The sequence below is a fragment of the Psammomys obesus genome, unplaced genomic scaffold (genome assembly GCF_907164565.1).
Source record: "Psammomys obesus unplaced genomic scaffold, mPsaObe1.curated_primary_1811, whole genome shotgun sequence".
Lineage (NCBI taxonomy): Eukaryota > Metazoa > Chordata > Mammalia > Rodentia > Muridae > Psammomys > Psammomys obesus.
Window position 1 is genome coordinate 2,605,711 of NW_026590905.1, and position 21,763 is coordinate 2,627,473.

The 21,763-nt window shown below is 42.1% G+C and overlaps 1 protein-coding gene and 1 pseudogene across 3 annotated transcripts in view; both read left to right on the forward strand.

Moving 5' to 3' along the window:
- Window positions 1–9,140, forward strand: part of CUNH12orf4 (chromosome unknown C12orf4 homolog) — a 30,551-nt gene extending 21,411 nt beyond the window's left edge. For all 3 annotated transcript variants that reach the window (XM_055609408.1, XM_055609411.1, XM_055609409.1), the window contains 4 exons: window positions 605–807; window positions 6,789–6,846; window positions 7,763–7,830; window positions 8,557–9,140. In XM_055609408.1, coding sequence (XP_055465383.1) covers window positions 605–807; window positions 6,789–6,846; window positions 7,763–7,830; window positions 8,557–8,649 — 422 coding nt within the window. In that variant the 3' untranslated portion in view covers window positions 8,650–9,140. The remainder of the gene's footprint in view (window positions 1–604; window positions 808–6,788; window positions 6,847–7,762; window positions 7,831–8,556) is intronic.
- Window positions 9,141–9,234: 94 nt separating this feature from the next.
- Window positions 9,235–11,193, forward strand: LOC129678557 (jupiter microtubule associated homolog 1-like; annotated as a pseudogene).
- The last annotated feature ends 10,570 nt before the right edge of the window (window positions 11,194–21,763 follow it).

Below are 21,763 nucleotides of genomic sequence, written 5' to 3' on the forward strand. Positions count from 1 at the left end.
ATCCCACCCTTCCTCTTCTCCCCATATTCCCCTCCCCTAGCCCACTGATAGAGGAGGTCCTCTTCCCCTTCTATCTGACCCTCACCTATTAGGTCTCATCAAGATTAGTTGCATTGTCTTCCTTTGTGGCCTGGCAAGGCTGCACCTCTGATCAAAGATCATCTTGAGTGAGGTAACCCAGAAGACGCACATGGGGAAAAAAAAGACGCACATGGTATATACTCACTCATAAGTGGATATTAGCCATATAATATAGGATAAACATACTAAAATCTGTACTTCTAAAGAAGCTAAACAACAAGGAAGACCCTAGGGAAGATGCTCAATCCTCGTTTAGAGGTTTGACATTTTAAGTGTTTATGTTGAGTAGAGATTATAAACACTCACTTACCTATAATCCAGGGGTCACTCCATGTCCCTTTGTGACCCTCTTGACAAAGCTATCATCTCTTATTTTAATTGCTTTCTCTGAGAATAAGGAGCAGAATCGCAGTCCTTTCCTGAGATGAAGTCAACACACTGGTTCCCCCATGGTTATTTGTGAAGCTGTGGATGGGTGTGACTCGTGCTTTTGAAAAATCATAGCTGCATTTGTTGCTCACAGGAGAATTTTATATTACACGTCATTCTAATCTCTCGGAAATCCATGTGGCTTTCCATCTCTGTGTGGATGACAACGTGAAATCAGGAAATATCACTGCTCGGGATCCTGCTATCATGGGTCTCCGAAATATACTCAAGGTTTGCTGTACGCATGACATCACAACGATAAGCATCCCTCTCCTGTTGGTACATGATATGTCAGAGGTAAGCAGAACACCCTGACCTTTGGTGAGCACATTACATGACAATACTGTTAACCTCCATTTTAAAGAGTGGCTTTTCTTTTTAATTGGTGGACTTCTGTATCTCCTGTCAGGTCAGTTGAATTGAGTGGTATATTTACAGTGAATAATGCTCATAAAATTATAATTTTGCTTGATATCAGTAAACAAGGAATTCCAGAGAATCTTTGGATAAGAAATGTGCCTCCCTGCTCTTGCCTACCTACTCTTCGCCTCCACTTCCTCATCCTTCTCTGGTTTTACTTTAAGGAACAGTCCGTTTAACTTCACATTTATACTTGACTTTGGTCAGTGCTAAGATAGGTTTTCATTTTCTGAATATGCACTAGTAGGCAATGGAAAGACCCTAGACAGCAAGAAGCCAGCTTCGGCTTAACAGTTTCTAAGGGATGTCTTGATGGTACAGATACTGGCTTTCACAATTAGGATGTGGCATAATCATTCACCTGTTGTGAATGTAACTTATTTGGCATTTAGCTTTCCTTCTGCTGTCTTCCCTCACTGGTGTGAAAACTAAGTATAGGGAATAAGTTGTAGAAATTCAGATAAGCTAAAGGAGCAAATGAGCACCATATGTATGCAGATAAATACTTTTGGGAGAGTCCCCCTCATAAGTAAATAAGCCCTTCCTCAGCACAAGCAGATACAGAGTGGCCAACCAGACCTCTACTTGTTTTATTTGGGGGAGAGGTGAAGGAAGTGTCTGTATTTATATAATTTCAGTTATTTGAGACAAGTCTTGCTCTTTAGCCTTCGCTGGCCTGGTACTCATTATGTAACCCAGGCTGACCTCAACCTCATTACCTCAGGCCTCAAAGCTTCTGCCTCTGCCTCTAGAGTACAGAGATTACATGTGTGGCCTCTGTGCTAACCATAGGCATTTTATAAAAGTTGTCGTTTGTGCGCCAGATTTAATGCTAGGAAGGAAGCTTGATTATTGATTACTGTCCTGCTTAGGGTTGTTATTGCCGATATAAAACACCATGGCCAGTGCATCGTCAGGAGGAAAGGGTTTATTTGGCTCACACTTCCACATCACTGTTCATCAACAAAGGAAGTCAGGACAAGAACTCAAACAGGGCAGAAACCTGGAGGCAGGAGCTGATGCAGAGGCCATGGAGTGGTGCTGCTTACTGCCTTACCCTGCCTGCTTTTTTGTTGTTGGTGGTGGTGGGGTTTTTTGCTTTGTTTTGTTTTTTGGCTTTTGGCTTTTGGCTGTTCTGGACTTGCTTTGTGGACCAGGCTGACCTCAAACTCACAGTGATCTTCCTGCCTCTGCCTCCCTGAGTGCTAGGACTAAAGACATGAGTCTCCACACCTGGCTTTCAGCCTGCTTTCTTATACAACCCAGAACCACCAGCTCAGGGATGGCACCATCCAGGACTGGACCCTGCCCAAACAATCACTAATGAAGAAAATGCCATACCAGTTTGAGCACAGCCTGATCTTATGGAGGTGTTTTCTCCACTGAGGGTCCCTCCACTCAGATGACTTTAGCTTGTGTCAAGTTGACATAAAACTATCCAGCGCAATGACCAAAAGTTAATACCAAAATAAAAAATTGTGCAAATGCCATATTATAGAAGGGAGTATAAAGAACTAAGCCTCCCCCCTCCCCCAGACTAGTATATGACAAAGGGATTATTTTATCCTTGCAACCTGTGTAAACACTGTAATATTCAGGTCCATTTAAGAGAGGATGCTAGGTGATTTCCAGATTGCAGTCTAGCTTGGGGTCTTTGTGTTACCATCCTTTGGTGGCGCCCCAACACTTCCCTGTTTCTCACTCCAGTCATTCCTCCAGCCTCGCTCTACCCTATGACATCAGGAGAGATGGACAAACCTCTGCAAACTGTCAGTTCTGTGGAGCATGTTTTAGTGAGCCTCACTAACTAGCCATCTATAAAAGGGTCTTTAGGGAGTGACAACTGGGATGAATTTCTGCCACAAGGAAACATCCAGACATTCCTGCAGCTGGATTCCTGGTTAACCAGCTTATAAAAATGGTTATACGTAGGTGGGAAACAACCTCAAAAACACTGTTTCCAAAAGTCACTCAGTTCAGATTGACTTCCAGACATCTGATATGACAGTGTTCCCTCTCCCACGGTGTTACCAAAGCTGCCCTTCAAATTGGGACAGCCAGCTGCAGAACATTAAGTTTGTTTTGGAAGTGTCCAATTTAATTCACAAAAGTAGATTGAGCCACAGGCCTCCCATCTGCTGTATTTAAACATCCTCAAGGTCAGGAAGTTTATTTGCCAAACTCAGATGGCACAGCCCAGGGTATAGAGGTGTGTGTCATGGGCTTACAGCCCAGGATATAGAGGTGTGTGCTGTAGGCTTACAGCCCAGGGTATAGAGCTGTGTGTTACAGAGGTGTGTGTCATGGGCTTACAGCCCAGGGTATAGAGGTGTGTGTCGTAGGCTTTGTGAGAGACCCCAAAATATTTTCAGATGGTGTTTTTCCTCCTCTAACAAGATTGATTTCTGGATGTGGTTGCCACATGTTAAGGTATCAAAGTAATGTTGAAGTCAGAAATAGTCCCAGATAACCATGAAAAACAGGTGAGCTATGAAATTGTTTGCAGCTTAAAAATAAAGAGGAAATGAAAAACAAAACCAGCCTTAGGGGACGGGATGGGGGAGCATATGGCTTTATATGTCTGTCATCTAGAGACACTGTCCTATTGGAGTCAGGCTAAGCTAAAGAGGGTGGATCTGTATGTAAACTGGGTACCCTGAGGTCCTGCTCTCCCTTATGTTCACTGGCATCATTTGGGGCTTGGGGCTTTTTAAATTGCTCTTAGAAATGAGGAGGTTTTGAGTACATATACATAGTACACATGAGCATTCCAGTCAGATTTTCACAGACTGAACACCCCTGTAACTCATAACCAAATCATACACAGAACAGAAAGGTTCTTGTACCCTGGAAGCTGTTCATGTAAACCTATGTAAACCAGCTACGTAAACCTATTGCCATGCAAGCATATCCGTGATTTTTTCACTTAAAAGTGGGCCCTAAGGGCTGGGGAGACGGCTCACTGAACAGAGGTGCCTGACAACTTGAATCTGACCTCCAGGACCCACACAGTGCGCATAAAGAACTGATTCTTTATAAACAGATGAGCAGGGTAGTGTCTTAGCCTTGCTTCTTTCATTCAGTATTAAGTCTGTGAGGTGCTTCCATGTCTCTTCTTTGTGCTTGTGGATTCTGCATTCTCATTTTTACATGTAACATGATTTGGCTCAACTACAATTACTTAGCCATTTTACTACTTAAGGACATTTGACTGGTTTCTAGATTTTCCTCTTGTTAAATTTAAGGTCAAGAGGTTTATTCTACAAACTCACATGGCATAGCCCAGGATATAGAAGTGTGAGTTGTGCAGGGTCATGAGTCTCTGGTTATTACAAAATAATGCTGCTGTAAACCCTTGTGTATATCTCTTTTTGACAGTCCTATTAAAAATAAACTTACAGATGGAACTATTGAGTATTTGGATATATTTATAGTTGCCTTTGACAGATATGGCCAAATCCTTTTCCAAAGTAGTTGTAATAGCCTTATCGTATTTTAATGTTAAAAAATAAGAAACAAGCTGGGTATTATGGTTCAAGACCTTTAATCCCAGGACTCAGAAAGCAAAGGCAGTTGGATTGTTGAATGATTATTAATATTTAATATTGATTCATATAATTATCAAGACAGCAATTATTCCTTAATCCTGTATTATGTAAATTAAAGACACAGAAATCTGTTAGATTTTTAATAAGCCTTAATGCACTGGGGCTGGGCAGATATTAACCCTCTAAGCTCTCTTGTCTGTGTCGCAGCCCAAATCCCCATAAGTACTTGCACATGTTTTCCATTTGGGCCGCTTCTCTCCATCATGCCAATCCTCAGAGCAAGCTCCTCCCAGCCTTGTGCTTCTAGTTCATGCTAACCCATGTCAATCTGCTCCTCTCTCTGGGTTTTTGCATTACCTTAAAACAGTACTGTAAACATCTTCCTCATGGCCTTTCTGTGACCCCCAAAGCCCAAGAACCTCGGCTCCGCCTAGCGCTTCCCTGCTCAACCCAGGTGTAGGCAATTTGCCAATCAGGGATAATTTGGGAGGCAAGGTTTACACCACCCCATTTGGGATGCATGAGAATTTGCTGTAAGACAGTAAAGATCTTGGTGAGGGCAAGTAATTAACAATTGAATACATAGTAACTCCAGATCAACCCCATACTGGATCTTTGTGAGTTCAAGGCCTGCCAGGCTTACATAGTGAGATCTTGCTCCCTACACCTGAAAAACAAAAACAAAACCCAAAGCCATGTGCTCACCCTCTGTAATGGCTAAAAATCTTAGTTATACAAATGTTTCAAATATCTCAGAGGCACATCCATGAGAAGTAAAATATAATCTTTTAATTCTTTCCACTGCTGCATGAACTTGGAAGATCTTGTATCAAACTTTGAAGACATAGAGTGGAAACCTAACTTCACATACTGAGGCTTAGGCTTGGTTGCACACACCTGTAATCTTTACCTTCAGCAATCTGAAACAGGAGGATTGCCAAGAGTTTGAGACCAGCTCTGACTATGTAGCAAGATGTTACCTCAAAAAAAATCAAAAAAGAAAGAAAAACTCCAGTAGTTCACCTTTAACCCTAAATCAAAGATTCAAGAGTCCCAGTATGATCATTACTTTTAGGGAGAAGATATTTTTCTCATTAAAATCTAAATTACTTTCAGGTGATGCTTTACATATTTCTAATATGTAAAACAAGTGTTCCATTAAAATCATGTAATAAGTCATTCTTTCAGGCTGTTGCTGCTGGGTTTCAAAAATGTTTACAGTAATGTTTTAAGGTAATGCAAAAACTCAGTGATGCCTTTGATTTATGCCTGATATGATTTTAATAACCGTTTATCATGAGTAAAAATGTGCACTTAAGGAAATGAAACACTGAGTAAGAACCCTCAGTTCTTAAGAACTGAGCTTAAGAACAGACAGAGAGACTCAAAGCACAGGAAGCAAGAGACCAAAGTGACCGGCAGCTGGGTTCCAGAAATACCTTTGCTCTTCTCAATTCTGTTAGTTAATTTTCATTAAAAACATGTTTTATGTTGTATAGCAACACGGGTTTATCATTGTCTTTCAATGAAATTCGTGTTTTATACCTCAGTTTTAATTTTAATAAAATAAATGTAAAAAGGTATAATTTACATAAACAAAGGTCTGTAGTCTCTGGTCGTTTTTAAAGTATAAAATATTCTGAACTCCAAAAGTTTAAGAAACACTATAAAGAAATAACACACAAGTTTTATAGTTATGAAAAGTTTGCAGAATGAGAAGATAATTTTGATGACAGTACATAGTAGACTTTAAAGTGGCATGCTCACTAACAAGCTGTGGAAAATAAGATGTGGGGACATAGTCTGCTCTGTACATGAGTGTATTGGCCAAAGATTAAAAGTTAAAATGAAGACAATGTGTACATCCAACTCATCAGGTGCCTGCCGTGAGCTACTTGTTTATTGCCGTTACTTTTGTGATAATGTATTATATGGTAAATTAAACATTTATTTCTCTTGCAGTTAGTGTACAGTTCAGTAGAATTTCCCATGCTAATATTGAATGTTTGTTGAAGTTCTTATGTCACTAGTTGACTTTAAAATTTCATAGATACTTTTTTTTTTTTTAAGTTCTGTTTGCTAGGTCATTAAATCAGCTTGCATTCTGTTGGCTACAAGTTGTATGTCTAAAAATCAAGGAAATCCAGTTGGGATGACTGGCCTGGGTTTATCTGAAATATGGACAGTCAACATTACAGATACATAAAGATCCGATGATATTATAAAATTTTGTTGTGATGATAGGGGTTTTGTTTTTTATATGAAATTATGTTGAAAACATATTTATGTGTGTGTTGTTTTCATTTTTAGGAAATGACTATACCCTGGTGCTTAAGGAGAGCAGAACTGGTATTTAAGTGTGTCAAAGGTGAGCAGAGCCTGTGCTTAGCAGCTACTATGTAAATCTCATCCCAGTTATTGAAAGAAGAGCAAGCCAAAGAAAAGTCAAAAGTTGCCTCTGTTTCTGGTGCTTCAGTCAAATTTTTAATCAGTCAAACACTTCACAATAGACTTTGTACTTTTATATTTTACCAGCTATAAAATAAACATATCTCTAGCCATCTTGAAACAAGGAAATTTGGACAGTGTATTAGTTACTCCACATGGTGCTGAATCAAAATGCCTGACAAAATCAAATTAAGAAAGAAGGAGGGTTTTGTTTTGTTTTGTTTTGTTTTGGCTCAGACATTGAGGTTACAGTCTGTCACAGTAGGAAAGATGTGGCAGCAGGAGCCAAGGCTGGTCGTTGCATCTTCGTCAAGAAAGCAAATGCTTGTGCTCAGGTAGCTGTGTCCTATTTATGCAGTCTAGGACCCCAGCCTATGGAACAATGCCAGCCATACTGAGGGCGGGTCATCCCACCTCAGTCAGCCCCACAGACATGCAAAGAGTTTCCAGGTGATTCTAGACTGGGTCAAAGTGATGGTTAATATAAACCACCACAGATGCACGTTCCTTACGCTCCGCTGGTTCTGGCTGCTCTTGAGTTTCTTAAAAAACAGAGCCACATACTGAACTAACTTTTCATAATCTGGTTTATCCTCATTCTATGGAGGTCATCTAGGCCTTTGAGCACATTGACAGGACCATTAAACCTCTCTGGCATAAAGAATGGGGAGTGTGAGTCCTTACCTGTTCCAGAGGCTTAGCCTTTCCTCTGGGCAAGTGACTACCTAAGAGGTCAAGACATGAGACTCATAGTGAAATTCCCTCTCTTCTTAGGAAGGGAGTTTTGGGATGGAAGGCCAGAGCTTCTAACACAGCAGCCTGTTGTTCTGTTTTAGGTTTCATGATGGAGATGGCTTCATGGGATGGAGGAATTTCTAGGACAGTCCAATTTCTGGTCCCACAGGTGTGTTATCTGAGCAGATCCCACCCCAGCTCACAGCCCTGTTATTTTAGTAGATCCCACTCCAAACTAAGGTCTTTTAAGATTCCTCAAAGACACAGCCAAGTATGCCACCCTGCATTCTTCTACATAACATGGGTTCTAGCTCCTGACATTGAGGGGAGGCGTGTGTTTGGATGCCATGCAGGCACTCAGTGTACAGACAACCACGTGAGCGCCCACCACTCTGCAGATCTTTAACCAGCCAAATGACTCATCTTTCCCTCTGCTGTGAAGACCCTGAAGGGACACAAGGAGGAACATAAGCACATGATTCTGAATTCTGTTTTTCGAGACAGTCTTACTGTGTAGACCAGACTGGCCTCAAACTCAAGAGATTTGCCTGCCCCTGCCTGATGCTGGGCCATGTGCTGCTGCTCTCAACGGTTCTGAATTCTGTTTGGAACTTAGCAAAACTAGTGGCGTTCATATCTGTTCTCGCTGCAGTTGACTGGGGCTTTCTCTAGGAATCAGAATCTTTACTTGATAGAACAATGTAAGTTCCCAGAGGGTTGGAACCAGAGCAGCCCCAGTCTATAGTTATGAGATTGAGTCAACCATGAGCGATGATTTTTACATATTATACTCCCTATCTAGAACAAGAGCCACAGTTTAAAGAACTTTGACAAACTGAAAATGTCAGTGATGATCTAACAAGTATAAATGTTTCCCCTTGTTTACCTCTTACAGAGTATTTCTGAAGAAATGTTTTATCAACTGAGCAACATGCTCCCCCAGATCTTCCGGGTCTCCTCAACACTCACACTGACATCCAAGCACTGAAGCCTTATACGTTGACACACTGACAGAAGAGGATTTCTGACCTCTCCAGAAGAGAGAATTGCACTGGAAGCCTGTCAAGCAGAAGGTGCCCAGTGGGACCCACAGCCCACACCACCTGTTAATGATGATGTACGTTTTCAGACATTCCAGAAATGTATGTACTGAACAGACTAGCGATCAGCTCCCCAGCGGAGCAGTTCCTCAGTCCCCTCACAAAATAATACCTCCTTCTTCTACTTAGATGACATATCAGTGGATGGTAATGTTAAAACTTAAAGTGTTTACCAAACATGGATACTTAAAATTCATTACATTTCCATGGAGACCTCTGACTTTCCGAGGCATGAGTCCTCAATCAGCTGCAAGCATAATTAGGCAGACAAGTACAGTCTTCCTTCTGCTTTAGCAAAGCAAAATTTAAATATACATTGCAAGTATAAGTTTTTTGTGAAAATGTTTTTGTAGCAATATAAATACACCAGACAAATGTGCTTGTTGTTTCAAATTCTCTTGTTTCAAACGCTGGCTTTTAATCTACTCTTTCTAAGGTTGTATAAGTTAGAGTCAGAGAAGGCTTTGGATTCTTTACTGCTGGCTCACCTTCCGTCTGTGACCTTGCCCATGTCTATTAATAACACTTCATGGGCTGGGAAAATCGTGTTCTTTTTTGCCGGCCTGATTTAAGTTAGTCTAAAGCCGCACCTGGCAGCAATGTAGTACTTAGCAGCATTGTTTTCATTTCTCCCATTTTCCCTAGATTCTCTGTTTCACCATTCCTTTACACCATTTTTATGGCAGAAACTGCATTCACACCTCTCTCTCTCTCTCTCTCTCTCATACACACACACACACACACACACACACACACACACACGTTTCAAAATTGGCTTTTGGGGCACTCTTTCCTCAGAGGCTGCTTGCCATGTATTCTGTGTGCAAGGTATTTGTCCAGAGCACTGGCTTAAGCTTTTAAAATGGTGTTTGCAACAGCACACAGACATCTGCACACAGATATGCACAAAAGCAGGAATTTCTTCACATCTAGGTAGCACGGCTGCTGGAACAGGTCAGTAGGATGGAATGTGGAGTCTTTTTAGTGTCATGATAAAGCTATATTTCTTGAGTTCAAGAAAATAAAAACAGTACACTTAGTAAGTCAGAATGTCAGATCTGTGGCAGACACACTGTTGTTAGACAGAATGCCCTCCCATGGAGGAATATCTCTTGGTTTTCTACTCAAGGAAGAGATGGAACACCTCGTCCACACTATGACCAACAGACACTAAATTTTCCAGGTTCTTTGCCAAGGGGCTTGGTACTACATATGGAGATTCCCCGTTTCCTTGAAGAAACCGTCTTTCAAGCATCATTGTTCTCATTGTAATTAATTCTGATGCAAGGCAGACAGACAGAAACGAGACATGGACAGGTCAGGATCAAAGATGGTTTCTGTTCTTGAATTGGAAGTGGAGCTGGGGTGTAGGTATAGAAGGATCAATAAAAGGCATTCAGAGCCAGGGGCATAGCTCTGTGGGAGAGGCTGGTTTAGCATGTGTGAACCCCAGCCAGGAGTGGGAACATTCAGAACGAGGCCTTGGTATCTTTCTTCAGATGACATTTAAGGTTACACCAGCAGCTTGGAGGGTGGTGCATCCATCTGTGAGGGTGCTGGAGCTGTTTCATCCAAAGAAGTTTGATGAATGCTACTGACCACTTTTCTTTATCACCTCAAGACTGTCTTACTAAGTCTCTTACAAACTTGGGCCTCCACTATATAAAGTACAACTTGACCTGTAAAATAAAGGCAAATTTATTGAGTAATTTTTCAGTTTGTGCTGTGTTATATAGTATACATTGGCAATAAGAGTGGAAAAAAAAATGGGCAGAGGCTCGTGGCTGGTCATCATCACAGAACTGTCTGCACCGGTTGTTCCCAGTCCCCTCGGTGTTCTCTCTGTGCCAGCCTACCTCTCCCCTTGGCGCCATGACCACTACCACTACCTTCAAGGGTACGGACCCCAACAGCAGGAACAGCTCCTGGGTTTTGCAGCCTCCAAATGGTGGGTCCAATTTTTCATTAGGTTTTGATGAGCCAAGAGAACAGCCTGTGAGGAAGAACAAGATGGCCTCTAGCATCCTTAAGACACCTGAAGAAAATCATCCTGGGCCAAGTCTAGTGGTGGCAGGGAAGATTCAGAATCTCCTGGAACACAGAGAAGTAACTCTTCTGAAACAAGCTCTGGAGACTTCTTAGGCCTCGAGGGAGAAGGTGAAAATGCATGAAAATGTGGACACAGACTTCCAAGCAAACCTGGGGCAGATGGAAGAGAAGCCAGTGCCCGCTGCACCTGTGCCCAGCCCAGCGGTGCCAGCCCCTGCGCCATCCAGGAGAAACCCCTGGCAGGTCCTCCCGTGGCAGGTCCAGCCTGGTCTTCGGTTAGCTTCTTCTGTTGAAACTCTGTCCTTCTGTTTGTTTTTCCATGTTTGTGACCTGCCCAACGTGAGCCTGACTGTACATCTTTTGGATTTGTTTCATTAAAAGAGAAGCACTTTATGTTCTGCTGTCTTTTTTTTTTTTTTTTCTTCCTCTGCTTTCTCTTTATCTGACTCTTGGGTCTGAGGGCCATGACATGAATATTTTCTAGTAGTAGACTGGTGTAGTAGGCTGTTTCTAAGAACAAATAATCTGCTTCCTGATGTGTTAGAGACTCTTCTACCAGAGCTATTGATGCTGTACTTGGCTTACTGTGAAGAGATGGACAGCCACAGGCCCTTCCCTGCAGCAGTCCCCCACACCAGCTGTCTATACTCATTGCTCTGCTCTCTCGGTGTCGCCCCACCGAGGCGTCCTTTGCTAACCAGCACCTTCTTGTGCCATATGGAATGATGAAAAGCAGCTGTACTTCACACCCCGCTGCCTGCAGAGCAAAGGAGCTGCCTTTTGTACCCTGAGGATGCCAGGGGTCACTGCAACTGGCTGGCTGCTGGGTAGAGCCACCCAGGCACACAGGATGGCTTCAGGTGTACGACCACGCTGCCTTGGAATTGCAAGGTGAAGCACACAAGGGAGGCAGTCCCAGAGTGGGGCAGTAAGTGCAGGTCCCACAGGGACCGCCTAACAGAATAACTCAATGATGCCACATGCATGACACTGGTGCTTGACCACGAAGACAGTTTCATCCTTGAAGCTTGTACTTCTCAGTCCTGGAATGTTGCTTAAAGTAAGCAATTCCACCTTTTGAAAAAAAAAAAAAAAGTAGTGGAAAAAACATTCATACAATATATAGATCACTGATGAAAACAGCCAAAATATATCACAATTGCGATTTAAACACATTTGCATGTGGCTAAATGGTAAGGATTTAATCATGCTGTAAGTAAGGGAGCCTGGAATACTCTATTTTAGCCAAGAACCAAGCCTTCTAATCAGTTTCTAGGAAGGGAGCACTTGAAAAAAGATGTGTTGTCATCTGTCACTGTGACAGCCGATATGAGACAATCAGCTTGATGAGGGTTCAGCCCATGGTTCCTTGGCCCCTTTGCTTTGGGTGTGTGGTGGTACAGTAAGTTATATGGGAGTATGTGGTCACAGGGGCCTGTCTACCTCATGGCAGATACGGAGCAAAGGAAGAAAAAAACGGCGCATGTTCTCAAGAGGTGCCCCACCAGCCCTATCTTCTTTGACTAGGCCACACCTCTGAACTCTTCTTCCACCCAGTTGTACCAATTCCAGACTCAAATCATCTGCAGTTCTGATAGCGGAAAGGGTATCAAGCATCCTAGGCAGAATCGCAGACAGTGCGCCATGCTGAAGGAGGCGACTTCAAAGCCTTGCGCAGTAATTGTGGTGGCGTGCTTAACACAACATGGGTAAGGAATGTCCCGGTGAGCATAGCTTTCTGTTTGTAGAAACAGTGGAGTGTTCCTAAGATAGATGACTGTGAGGTCCTCAAGGCCCTCACACTGCTTTGGAACTGAGGCCAGAATGCTGAGCCCGAGACCTCCATTCTTCACTGCTCCTCCCTTCCCTCCCCACCTGTTCCCAAGTAAAGCAAAGGAGGCTATAACCTTTCCATTGATCTAGAAGTGTGGTGCCAGCTGGGTCTCAGCACGACACTGGGACCAAAATGGAAGAAACACGTGGAAAAGGAATTTCAGCAGAAGAATCTTGTTGGCTCAGGAGTTGGCAGTTCTTTTGTTGACACAGCACATGCCGTCATTTATGTCGCTTCATTTGCGTCCCTCTACTCGCAAGAAGAAAACTCTTTAACAGTGAAATGTTCCTGTCTCCGGGCCCTGAGGGAGAAGCCACAGAGATGGGTAGACAGACAGCTGGAGACCGGCTTTTCTGTGGCTTCTCTCCTGTTAAATTGTACTTCCTTGCCCAAAAGTAACCACAGAAATACAAAAATCATTATCATAAATGTGAAGCAACAGAAGGATTACTTTACAACTCCTGTCTTCAAGAAAAAAAAAATACCATTGTCTTCAGAACCATTTAAATAAGTGGTTTCTGTCCCTTAACCACCCAGCAACCTTCCTGCTAGGATCCCCACAGACCTCCGAAATATAAAAGAAAACTTAGCACACAGTTGAAATTGCTCAAGCAGTCTGTGAGGGTGATGTTCCAATTGCCAGCTGACACATAGTATTACCATAGGGATAGCTTTGTGTAATCGTCACACATACTATTCTAAAATACATTTGTCCTAGAACAACAAGAAATTTTGCAAAACCAGAAACAGTACCTTGGCATTCAGTGTAAGCTATGGGTTCTCGTCCAAGTTTTACAGGTAGTTCATCAAATCAGATCATATACTGTGCTGGTTGGTTTTTGGTGGTGGTGGTGGTGGTGGTGGTGGTGGTTTGTTTTTGACAAGTTGACACAGGTGACACAAGGGTCATCTCAGAAGACTGAGCTCCAACTGAGACAATGCCTCCATCTGATTGGACTGTAGACCATTTTCTAGATTAGTCATTCTTGGCAGAGGGCCCAGCTCACTGTGGGTGGTGCTACCCCTGAGTGTGTAGTCCTGGGTTGTAGAAGAAATCAGGCTGATGAAGCGACAGAGAATAAGTCAGTGAGCAGCCTTCCTCCATGGCTTCTGCTTCAATTCCTGCCTCCAGGCTCCTCGCCTTGGCTTCCCTTCATGACAGACTGTAACCAAGTTGCTTTTGGTCTTGATGTTTCATCAGGCAGTAGAAAAGTAGTTAATCCATACACGGTAAATTCCTGGCGGAGTGAAATGCAAGGCTGTGAACATTCACAGAGTAGCAAACAAACACAACCCTAGTTCCTACAGGCAGACTGACACTTTGCTACCTTGTTTCAGTTCATAATGTAAAGAAATGCTTCTTTTGTGGTCTGGTGCTATGGTTTTTGCGTTTTGTGCTTTTAGTTTGCTATTCTAAGTGGTCCGAAAGCACAGTGCCGAAGTGCTGTCCAGTGTTCATAAGCATAAGAAAGTTGTGACGTGCCTTACGTGGAATATGTGTCGAATATGTTTTATAAGACATGTGACAGAATGCTGGCCAGGAATTCAGCTCCAGTGAATCAACCGTGCATATTAAATAAAGTGACTTTAAACAGAAACTCCAAAGGAGATGTGTGCTGACCAGCAAATGGAAATGTGGCCAGATGCAGGAACATCATTTGGTTATTTCTCCAAGAAGCAGTGGCAGGCATTCACTAATCCAGTGCTTGCAGCAACTGTGGAAGGTGAGGGTGATTTCTATGAATAATGAGGATCTCGGAGGCAAGGGACACATAAGAGCCATGTGTGGATCTTTATCAATGTTCTCTGTCAAGAGACCATGACTACGGCAACTCTTGTAAAAGGAAAGCATTTAACTGGGGCTTGCTTTTTGATTCAGAGGTTTAATCCATTATCCCACATGGCAGCACACAGGTAGACATGGTGCTGGATAAGGAGCTGGGAATTCTACATCCAGATCCACAGGCATCAGGAAGAGAAAGCCACTGAGCCTGGCTTGAAAGTCTATTCACAGTGACACACTTCCTCCAACAAAGTCATACCTTTCAATCCCTCCAAATGCTGCTACACTTCTTAAGCATTCAAATTATGAACCTATGGAGGCCATTTTTATTCAAACCACCACATCTATCATACAGAAACTGAAACTTAGAACTCATCACTGAAAGAGCCAACAGCTCCTCTCTGGAGATGTTTAGGTATCCAGCAGGAATGGTGCTGTCATGGATGGGTGTGACCCAGGAGGAAGACATATTGATTGGTATCTCTCTTTCTCCCATCCTTTCTAGATTTCTTATTTTCCCTTCATAATGAATCCTGTTTTTCTGTCAGCTCATCATATTCAAACGTCTCTAATTCAGGCAACAATATAGCATCAAAATTGGGACCATTGCCTGAAGAGTTACACAAACCTGGGTCAAAGGCTGGCTCCAATTTATGCACGGTGGCTTGTTACATTAGGCATATTACCTACCCTTCTTGAGCATGCTTTTTAATTGGTGAGCTGGATGGAAATTAATAATAGTATCCACCTCACTGACAAGTTGGAAGGATCAAATATGAGCAGAGTACCTGGCATATAGTCATTCTATAAATGTTCGCTATTATCCTTCCTTCCTGTCTGCTTGCCTCCTCTTCCTATCTTCCTTCCTGTCTGACCTTTCTCCTTTCCTTCCTTCCTCTCACTAGATAGTAGGGATACTAAGTCACTTAAAACACTATGTCCTCAAGGAATTGGTGAAAGAACACATGGTCACTCAAAGTACCAGCCAACATAGGACCAAGATAGACAACCAGTGCAGAATAAAATGTTAGAGTGCCATGGGAGTCAAAATAGAAACATTAGCAATGCATGGGCCAAAAGAGACGTCAAATCCATTGAGAGCAGTGGGCTTAGCCCTGCCTTTCTCTGGCACCAAGTGGGCATCCTCTGAAAAGCCCTTGTTATTCTCAGTGGGTCAGGCCCAAATCCTTTTGGCAGGCAGACAGAGCACCACCTGTGTCAGTAATGGAAAGATTCAGATACAAAGGGTTGGGCAGGTTAGAATGTCAAGAGGAAGTCACAGGGTAGGTGACTAACTTTGTACTTGAGCAGAGCAGGAAGGAGTGGCATAGTTTTGTCAGGTGAACCTAAATTTTAAGCATAACAATAGGATGAAGTCGTTAGGGGATTTAAAGTCTACCCACGAAACTGCTCTAGGGAAGTAGCTGTCCTGACACATATGCCTAGTTATCTCTTGCAGTTCTCTTGTTGGTGAGCTGCTTAGATGTATCCTGCCTTGCAGAAGAGCAAGTGAAACAAGAGAATTAAGTGCTAGAAAGGAAGAAAGGGGGTGTCCTGGGGTGGAGACTAGTCCTGGACTGCTTATTGTGTGGTGGTGAGCTGATTGGGGAATGGATAACTGCTTTTTGTTCTTTCCAAGAATCATCTGGATCCTCTTGATTAAGTGGAGCATTTTCTGGTTGAATTTCCTTTGTTATAAAATGCTTCCAAAACGTAGAAAAGTTCATCGAGTTTATCAGCCCACTACCTACCCATGTACACACTTGCACACCTAGTCTAATATACAACACCTAGTTTGTGTACATTAAACCGTAGTGTTGTGCTGTGTTCGTGTAAAGGGTCTCTTTCTTGCTGTTTATCTGTTTTGTTTAGTAAGGGTCTCACTATGTAGCTGACGCTTGTCTGGAACTCATAATCCTCCTGCCTGAACCACAGCAGGGCTAGAATTACAGAAGTGACTTGGGGCTCTCCTTTTAAAGCGCAGTGTGCACCATAAGTCCAGACTGACCCACTTCCTCCTTCTTGTATCATATATTGATAAGTATTTATGTTTCATGGTTCCATGGACCCCATTAATGGTTTTTCTGGGCTCTCTTTGGCTCACTGATGAGTCTCCCGTCAGCCATAGATTCAGTGGACAACCGCTGACCTTGGCTTGGCATGTGGGTGGGCTGCTGGGAATGTGTGACTGACTTTCTGACATACCTGGCTTTCTTCCACTGGGTCTCATCCTCCAGTCTGGTCCTGTGGTGGAAGTTGGGGTGAAAAAGGAGAGAACTGACACAAGATTGCTTTTATCACATTCTGTTGATCAAAGTAGGTTCAAGATCAAAGTAGGATCAAAGTAGGTGAGCTAGATAATCGCATGAGAAAAAGAACAAGGGCACGGGATGGAGAGAGGAATGAGGGATAATTTTATGTCATTGGGTCATAGCGTCTCTCTCCTCAGCACTCAGCACTGTCTGTGTTTTGTTATTCTTCATATTCGTGGCTGTATCGTAGCGATGGCATGCTATCAAATGGCACTGTGAGAAGGACAACTGAGAGCTTTGTTTTCCACACATTACCCAGCTTGCTTTTATTAAGGCCCAATGTATAATTAGGTTTAGCAGCCTTGTTAATCTTAGTTGCAACTATTTTGGACAAGGAGGGTACTGGTGGTGAATCCCAGGGCCTCACACATGCTAGGCAAGCAAGCACTCGGTCACTGAGATACATCTTCAGCCTCAGACGTCATTTTTGAGTACTCTGAATTACAGGCCTACGGGGCAACTGACTTATTCACTTATTCTATTCTTTGACCATGAGGTTGTGTCCACCTCTGTGCCGCTTTGCCCTGGGCTACAACAGCTATGTAGATGCATTTGTTAGAGTCTCTCCAGGGCTTCTAAGGAGATTCTCTGGATTGTAGAGTATCGGCATCTTCAGATTTAGTAGGTGTGTCCTAAATTTAACTCAAGGGGCTGTACTAAATCACTCTCCTAAGAGGATGTACATTCTCCTTCCTCAAATCTTTGCATGAAGTAGGTAGAGGTTTTGAATTTTGCTATTCAGAGAATACAAAACATTATTCCCTGCTACTCAGCTGTGCATCTCCCTGGTGAGCCGAGTAGGACTGAGCATGCCTGTGGGGCATTTGGAGGTCTTTATTCCTGAGGGTCGATGAGTGAGTCTTTAGTACTTATTTTCTCGTGGATGGTGTTGTTCAAATTGCTTTTATTGTCATTTTTCTGTATCTGGAAGGTTAGGCTTTTGTAAGTCATCCTTACAAATCCCTCTTCATAAGTTATGTATCGTTTTTCCAGTTTATGCTGTTCTCTTTTCACAGAGGATTTATGTTTTTAATGGGTTACATTTTAATATTTCCTTACAGTTTAAATTCTGTATCTTCGTTGAGATATCCTTTATTATATTGAGGATGGTAGACATGGTCTCATGTGTTTTCCTCTATGACTTGTAACACCTTTCTTCTATTGTGTAGGCCTTTAAAACATCTGATATTCCTTGCCACATATTGTGAGTTATGCATTCCATTATATTCGGGTCTGGGAAGAGGATTCAGACAAGTCACTGTGGCTAAATGTTTTCTACAACTGATGGGCATAAGTCTTTTGGCTCAGAAAAAAAAAGGTAGAAACCCAAACAGAAAATAAAAACTAAATCTACAAGTAGATCCTTTATGAGAAATGTCTCTAAAAGTTTTATTAAATCTAACTAAATATGGTAATTCCTGAGTAATAGATTGAACAGTAATGGCATCTTCTCAAATAGACGTCAGCAAAAAACCAGTTCTCAGACAGCCAACAGCTTACATTTTACCTAGCAAGGCAGCCATTCTGTCCCTCCCCACCAACTCTGTTATTAGCCTGCTATGACCTTGGGCAAATTATGTTATCTCTTTGAATTTCAGTTGAAAAGTCTACAAGGTATGATTACTATCTTTTCCTGCTCTCTGTTTCATAGAACCACAGAAGGATAAAACAGATATGAAAATGCTTTACAAATACGAAGTTACAAAATGATGAATTTAATGCTTGAGAACAGAGCTATATTTTAATGTAAGAATCTCATATCTTATTGAGTGTCTGTTGTGTACTGTGTAAGAAAATCACATAATGATGAATAAGACTGAAGAAACACTGACATATTTTACCTCTATCTAGTAAAAGAGACAAATTACTAATTTTTTACATGTGGTTATAAGTTGATCTATCACATGAGGAAATGAGAGAAGTGTAATTTATATGAAGATATGAGGAAATGAGATTTAATCTAAGACCTAAAAAATTTCTAGTGCCTACATAAAGGATAGAAGATGCTTTCTCATACCAAGGAAGAAAAACGAAACAAAAAGCAAAGAAAAACAAGGAAAGAGCAGCCACAGGAAAGATATAACTGAGTGGGAAAAGACCCCTGTGCTGGAGACCAGCTCCAGCACACAGGGTGAAGGAAGGTGGGTCGCAGCATTGGCGATGACCAGCTGATGGCTGGTGTTTCTCTCCATATTTAGCTCTTAGTCTTTTCGGCTAGTAGCCTTGCTATTCTCTATAGACACTTTAACTCTTAAACTTCCAGTCTGGTAACCTTGCTGTTTGGGGCTCTCTATACACAGTCTAATTCTATATATACAGCTTATCTCTATATACAGTTTAACTCTATATGCAGTTTAACTCCCAGGGGTCACTAGTCACAAGAGCCTCTAAAGGAAAGGACAACAGAGGGTCTTAATCAGTTAAGCCAGGTGGCTTCTTTAACTCAGTTTACAAGCGGCCTCAGCTCTGAAAGTTTATTGCTTTATTTTACAAGGGGTTGTAAAAAAAAAAAAAAAAAAAAAAACCTTTTTTTCTTTTTAAATTTAAGTTTTTTAAATTAATTTATTTTTATTAATTACAATTTATTCATTTTGTATCCCAGCTGTAGCCTCCTCCTTCATCCCCTCCCAACCCCACCTTTTTTCCCTCTTCTCCTCCTATGTTCCTCCCCCAGTCCATTGATAGGGGCAGTCCTCCTCCCCTTCCATCTGACCCTAGGCTATCAGGTCTCATCAGGACTGGCTGCATTTGTCTTCCTTTGTGGCCTAGTAAGGCTGCTCCCCCCTCAGGGGAAAGTAATCAAAGAGCCAGCCACTGAATTCATGTCAGAGACAGTCCCTGTTCCCCTTACTAGGACACCCACTTGGACACTGAGCTGCCATGAGCTACATCTGTGCAGGGGTTCTAGGTTATTTCCATCCATGGTCCTTGGTTGGAGCATCAGTCTCAGAAAAGCCCTTTGTGCCCAGATATTTTGGTTCTGTTGCTTTCCTTGTGGAGCTCCTATCCTCTCTAGGTCTTTCTATCTCCCACTTCTTTCATAAAATTCCCTGCACTCTGCCCAAAGGTTGGCTATGAGTATCAGCATCTGCTCTAATACCCTGCTGGGTAGAGTCTTTCAGAGGCCATATCGAATGGCAGAGAAACACTTAAAGAAATGCTCAATGGCCTTAGTCATTAGGAAAATGCAAATCAAAATGACCCTGGGATTTCACCTTACACCCATCAGAATGGCTAAGATCAAAAACTCAAGTGACAGACAGGAACTTCACAAGGAGAGCAACAGAACCAAAAAATCTGAGCACTGGGGTCTTTCCTGAGACTGATACTCCAACCAAGGACTATGCATGGAGATAACCTAAGACCCCTGCACAGATGTAGCCCATGGCAGTTCAGTATCCAAGTGGGTTCCATTGTAAAAGGAACAGGGACTGTCTCTGACATGAACTGATTGGCCTGCTCTTTAATTACCTCCCCCTGAAGGGGAAGCAGCATTACCAGGCCACAGAAGACAATGTAGCCACTCCTGATGAGACCTAATTGACTAGGATCAGAAGGAAGGAAAAGAAGACCTCCCCTATCAGTGGACTTGGGGAGGGGCATGCATGCAGAGGGTGGAGGAAGGGAGGGATTGGGATGGGAGGGGGGAGGGAACCACAGGGGGGATACAAAGTGAATAAAGTGTAACTAATTTTGGAAAATAAATAAATAAAATACACTGATTCTTGGAAAGACAAAAAAAAAAAAAAAACTCAAGTGACAACGGGAACCCTCCTCCATTGCTGGTGGGAATGTAAACTTGTACAGCCGCTTTGGAAATCAATCTGGTGCTTTCTCAGACTATTAGGAATAGTAGTGCTACCTCAAAATCCAGCTATACCACTCCTAGGCATATAGCCAAAAGATGCTAAAGTATACAACAAGGACATTTTTTCAACCATGTTCATAGCAGCTTTATTCATAATAGCCAGAATCTGGAAACAACCCAGATGTTCCTCAACGGAGGAATGGATGCAGAAATTGTGGTAATTTATACAATGGAATACTACTCAGCAATTAAAAACAAGGAAATCATGAAATTTGCAGGCAAATGCTGGGAACTAGAAATGTTCATCTTGAGTGAGGTATCCCAGAAGCAGAAAGACACACATGGTATAAACTCACTTATAAGTAGATATTAGAAATAAACATACTAAAATCTGTACACCTAAAGAAGCTGAGCAAGGAGGAGGACCCTAGGTAAGATGATCAATCTTCATTCAGAAAGGCAAAGAGGATGGACATCGGAAGAGGGAGAGAACAGGGAACAGGACAGGAGCCTTTAGTCCCTTTTAACTTAATAGCTCAGCACTGAATAGTGGCTTGCTGGAAGGTAAGTCCTAATTAAGAAGATCGATAAAGCCCTCTGGGCTGCTTATCACTTACTAAACTTAATAACTTAGAAACATGTGAAAACGTACATATTTGGCAAACAAAACAGGCAGATATTTACAAGCCCCACACACATATTCACACATGCGATCAACAGACAAAACAAGGGAGCTCCTAAAGACACCATTCGTCCATATATACATAAGCATACAGCTATAAATATACATGTATTCCTATGTACAATATATACAGACAATTCAAGAAACAGACGCATTTTTGGATAAAGTGGGTGGCCTCAACAACTGCTTAATTTTGTCTTGGGTTTTTATGCTATCTAATACAAAGGTTCTCTATTACAGAAAAATCACATCATTCAAAAAATGACATAATTACATGAAAAGGCTGTTACGGTAAGACTATTGATCCCAATACCTAACTAGATACTTTGTTTATTCTAAGTTTAAAGCAGTGGTTCCGAAGTTTTATCTTCTTGTTATTTCATATGTTCATTGTGTGTTCAAAGCCAGTCTTTTGTGTGAAGGTTTTTCTAAGAAACAGATGTCTGTCTTGTACACCTAAGCATTTATTTTTCTGTGTCTATGTTTATATGGTCTTTCTTATCGTGGTGCACACCTGGGCCTTATCGGGGGACT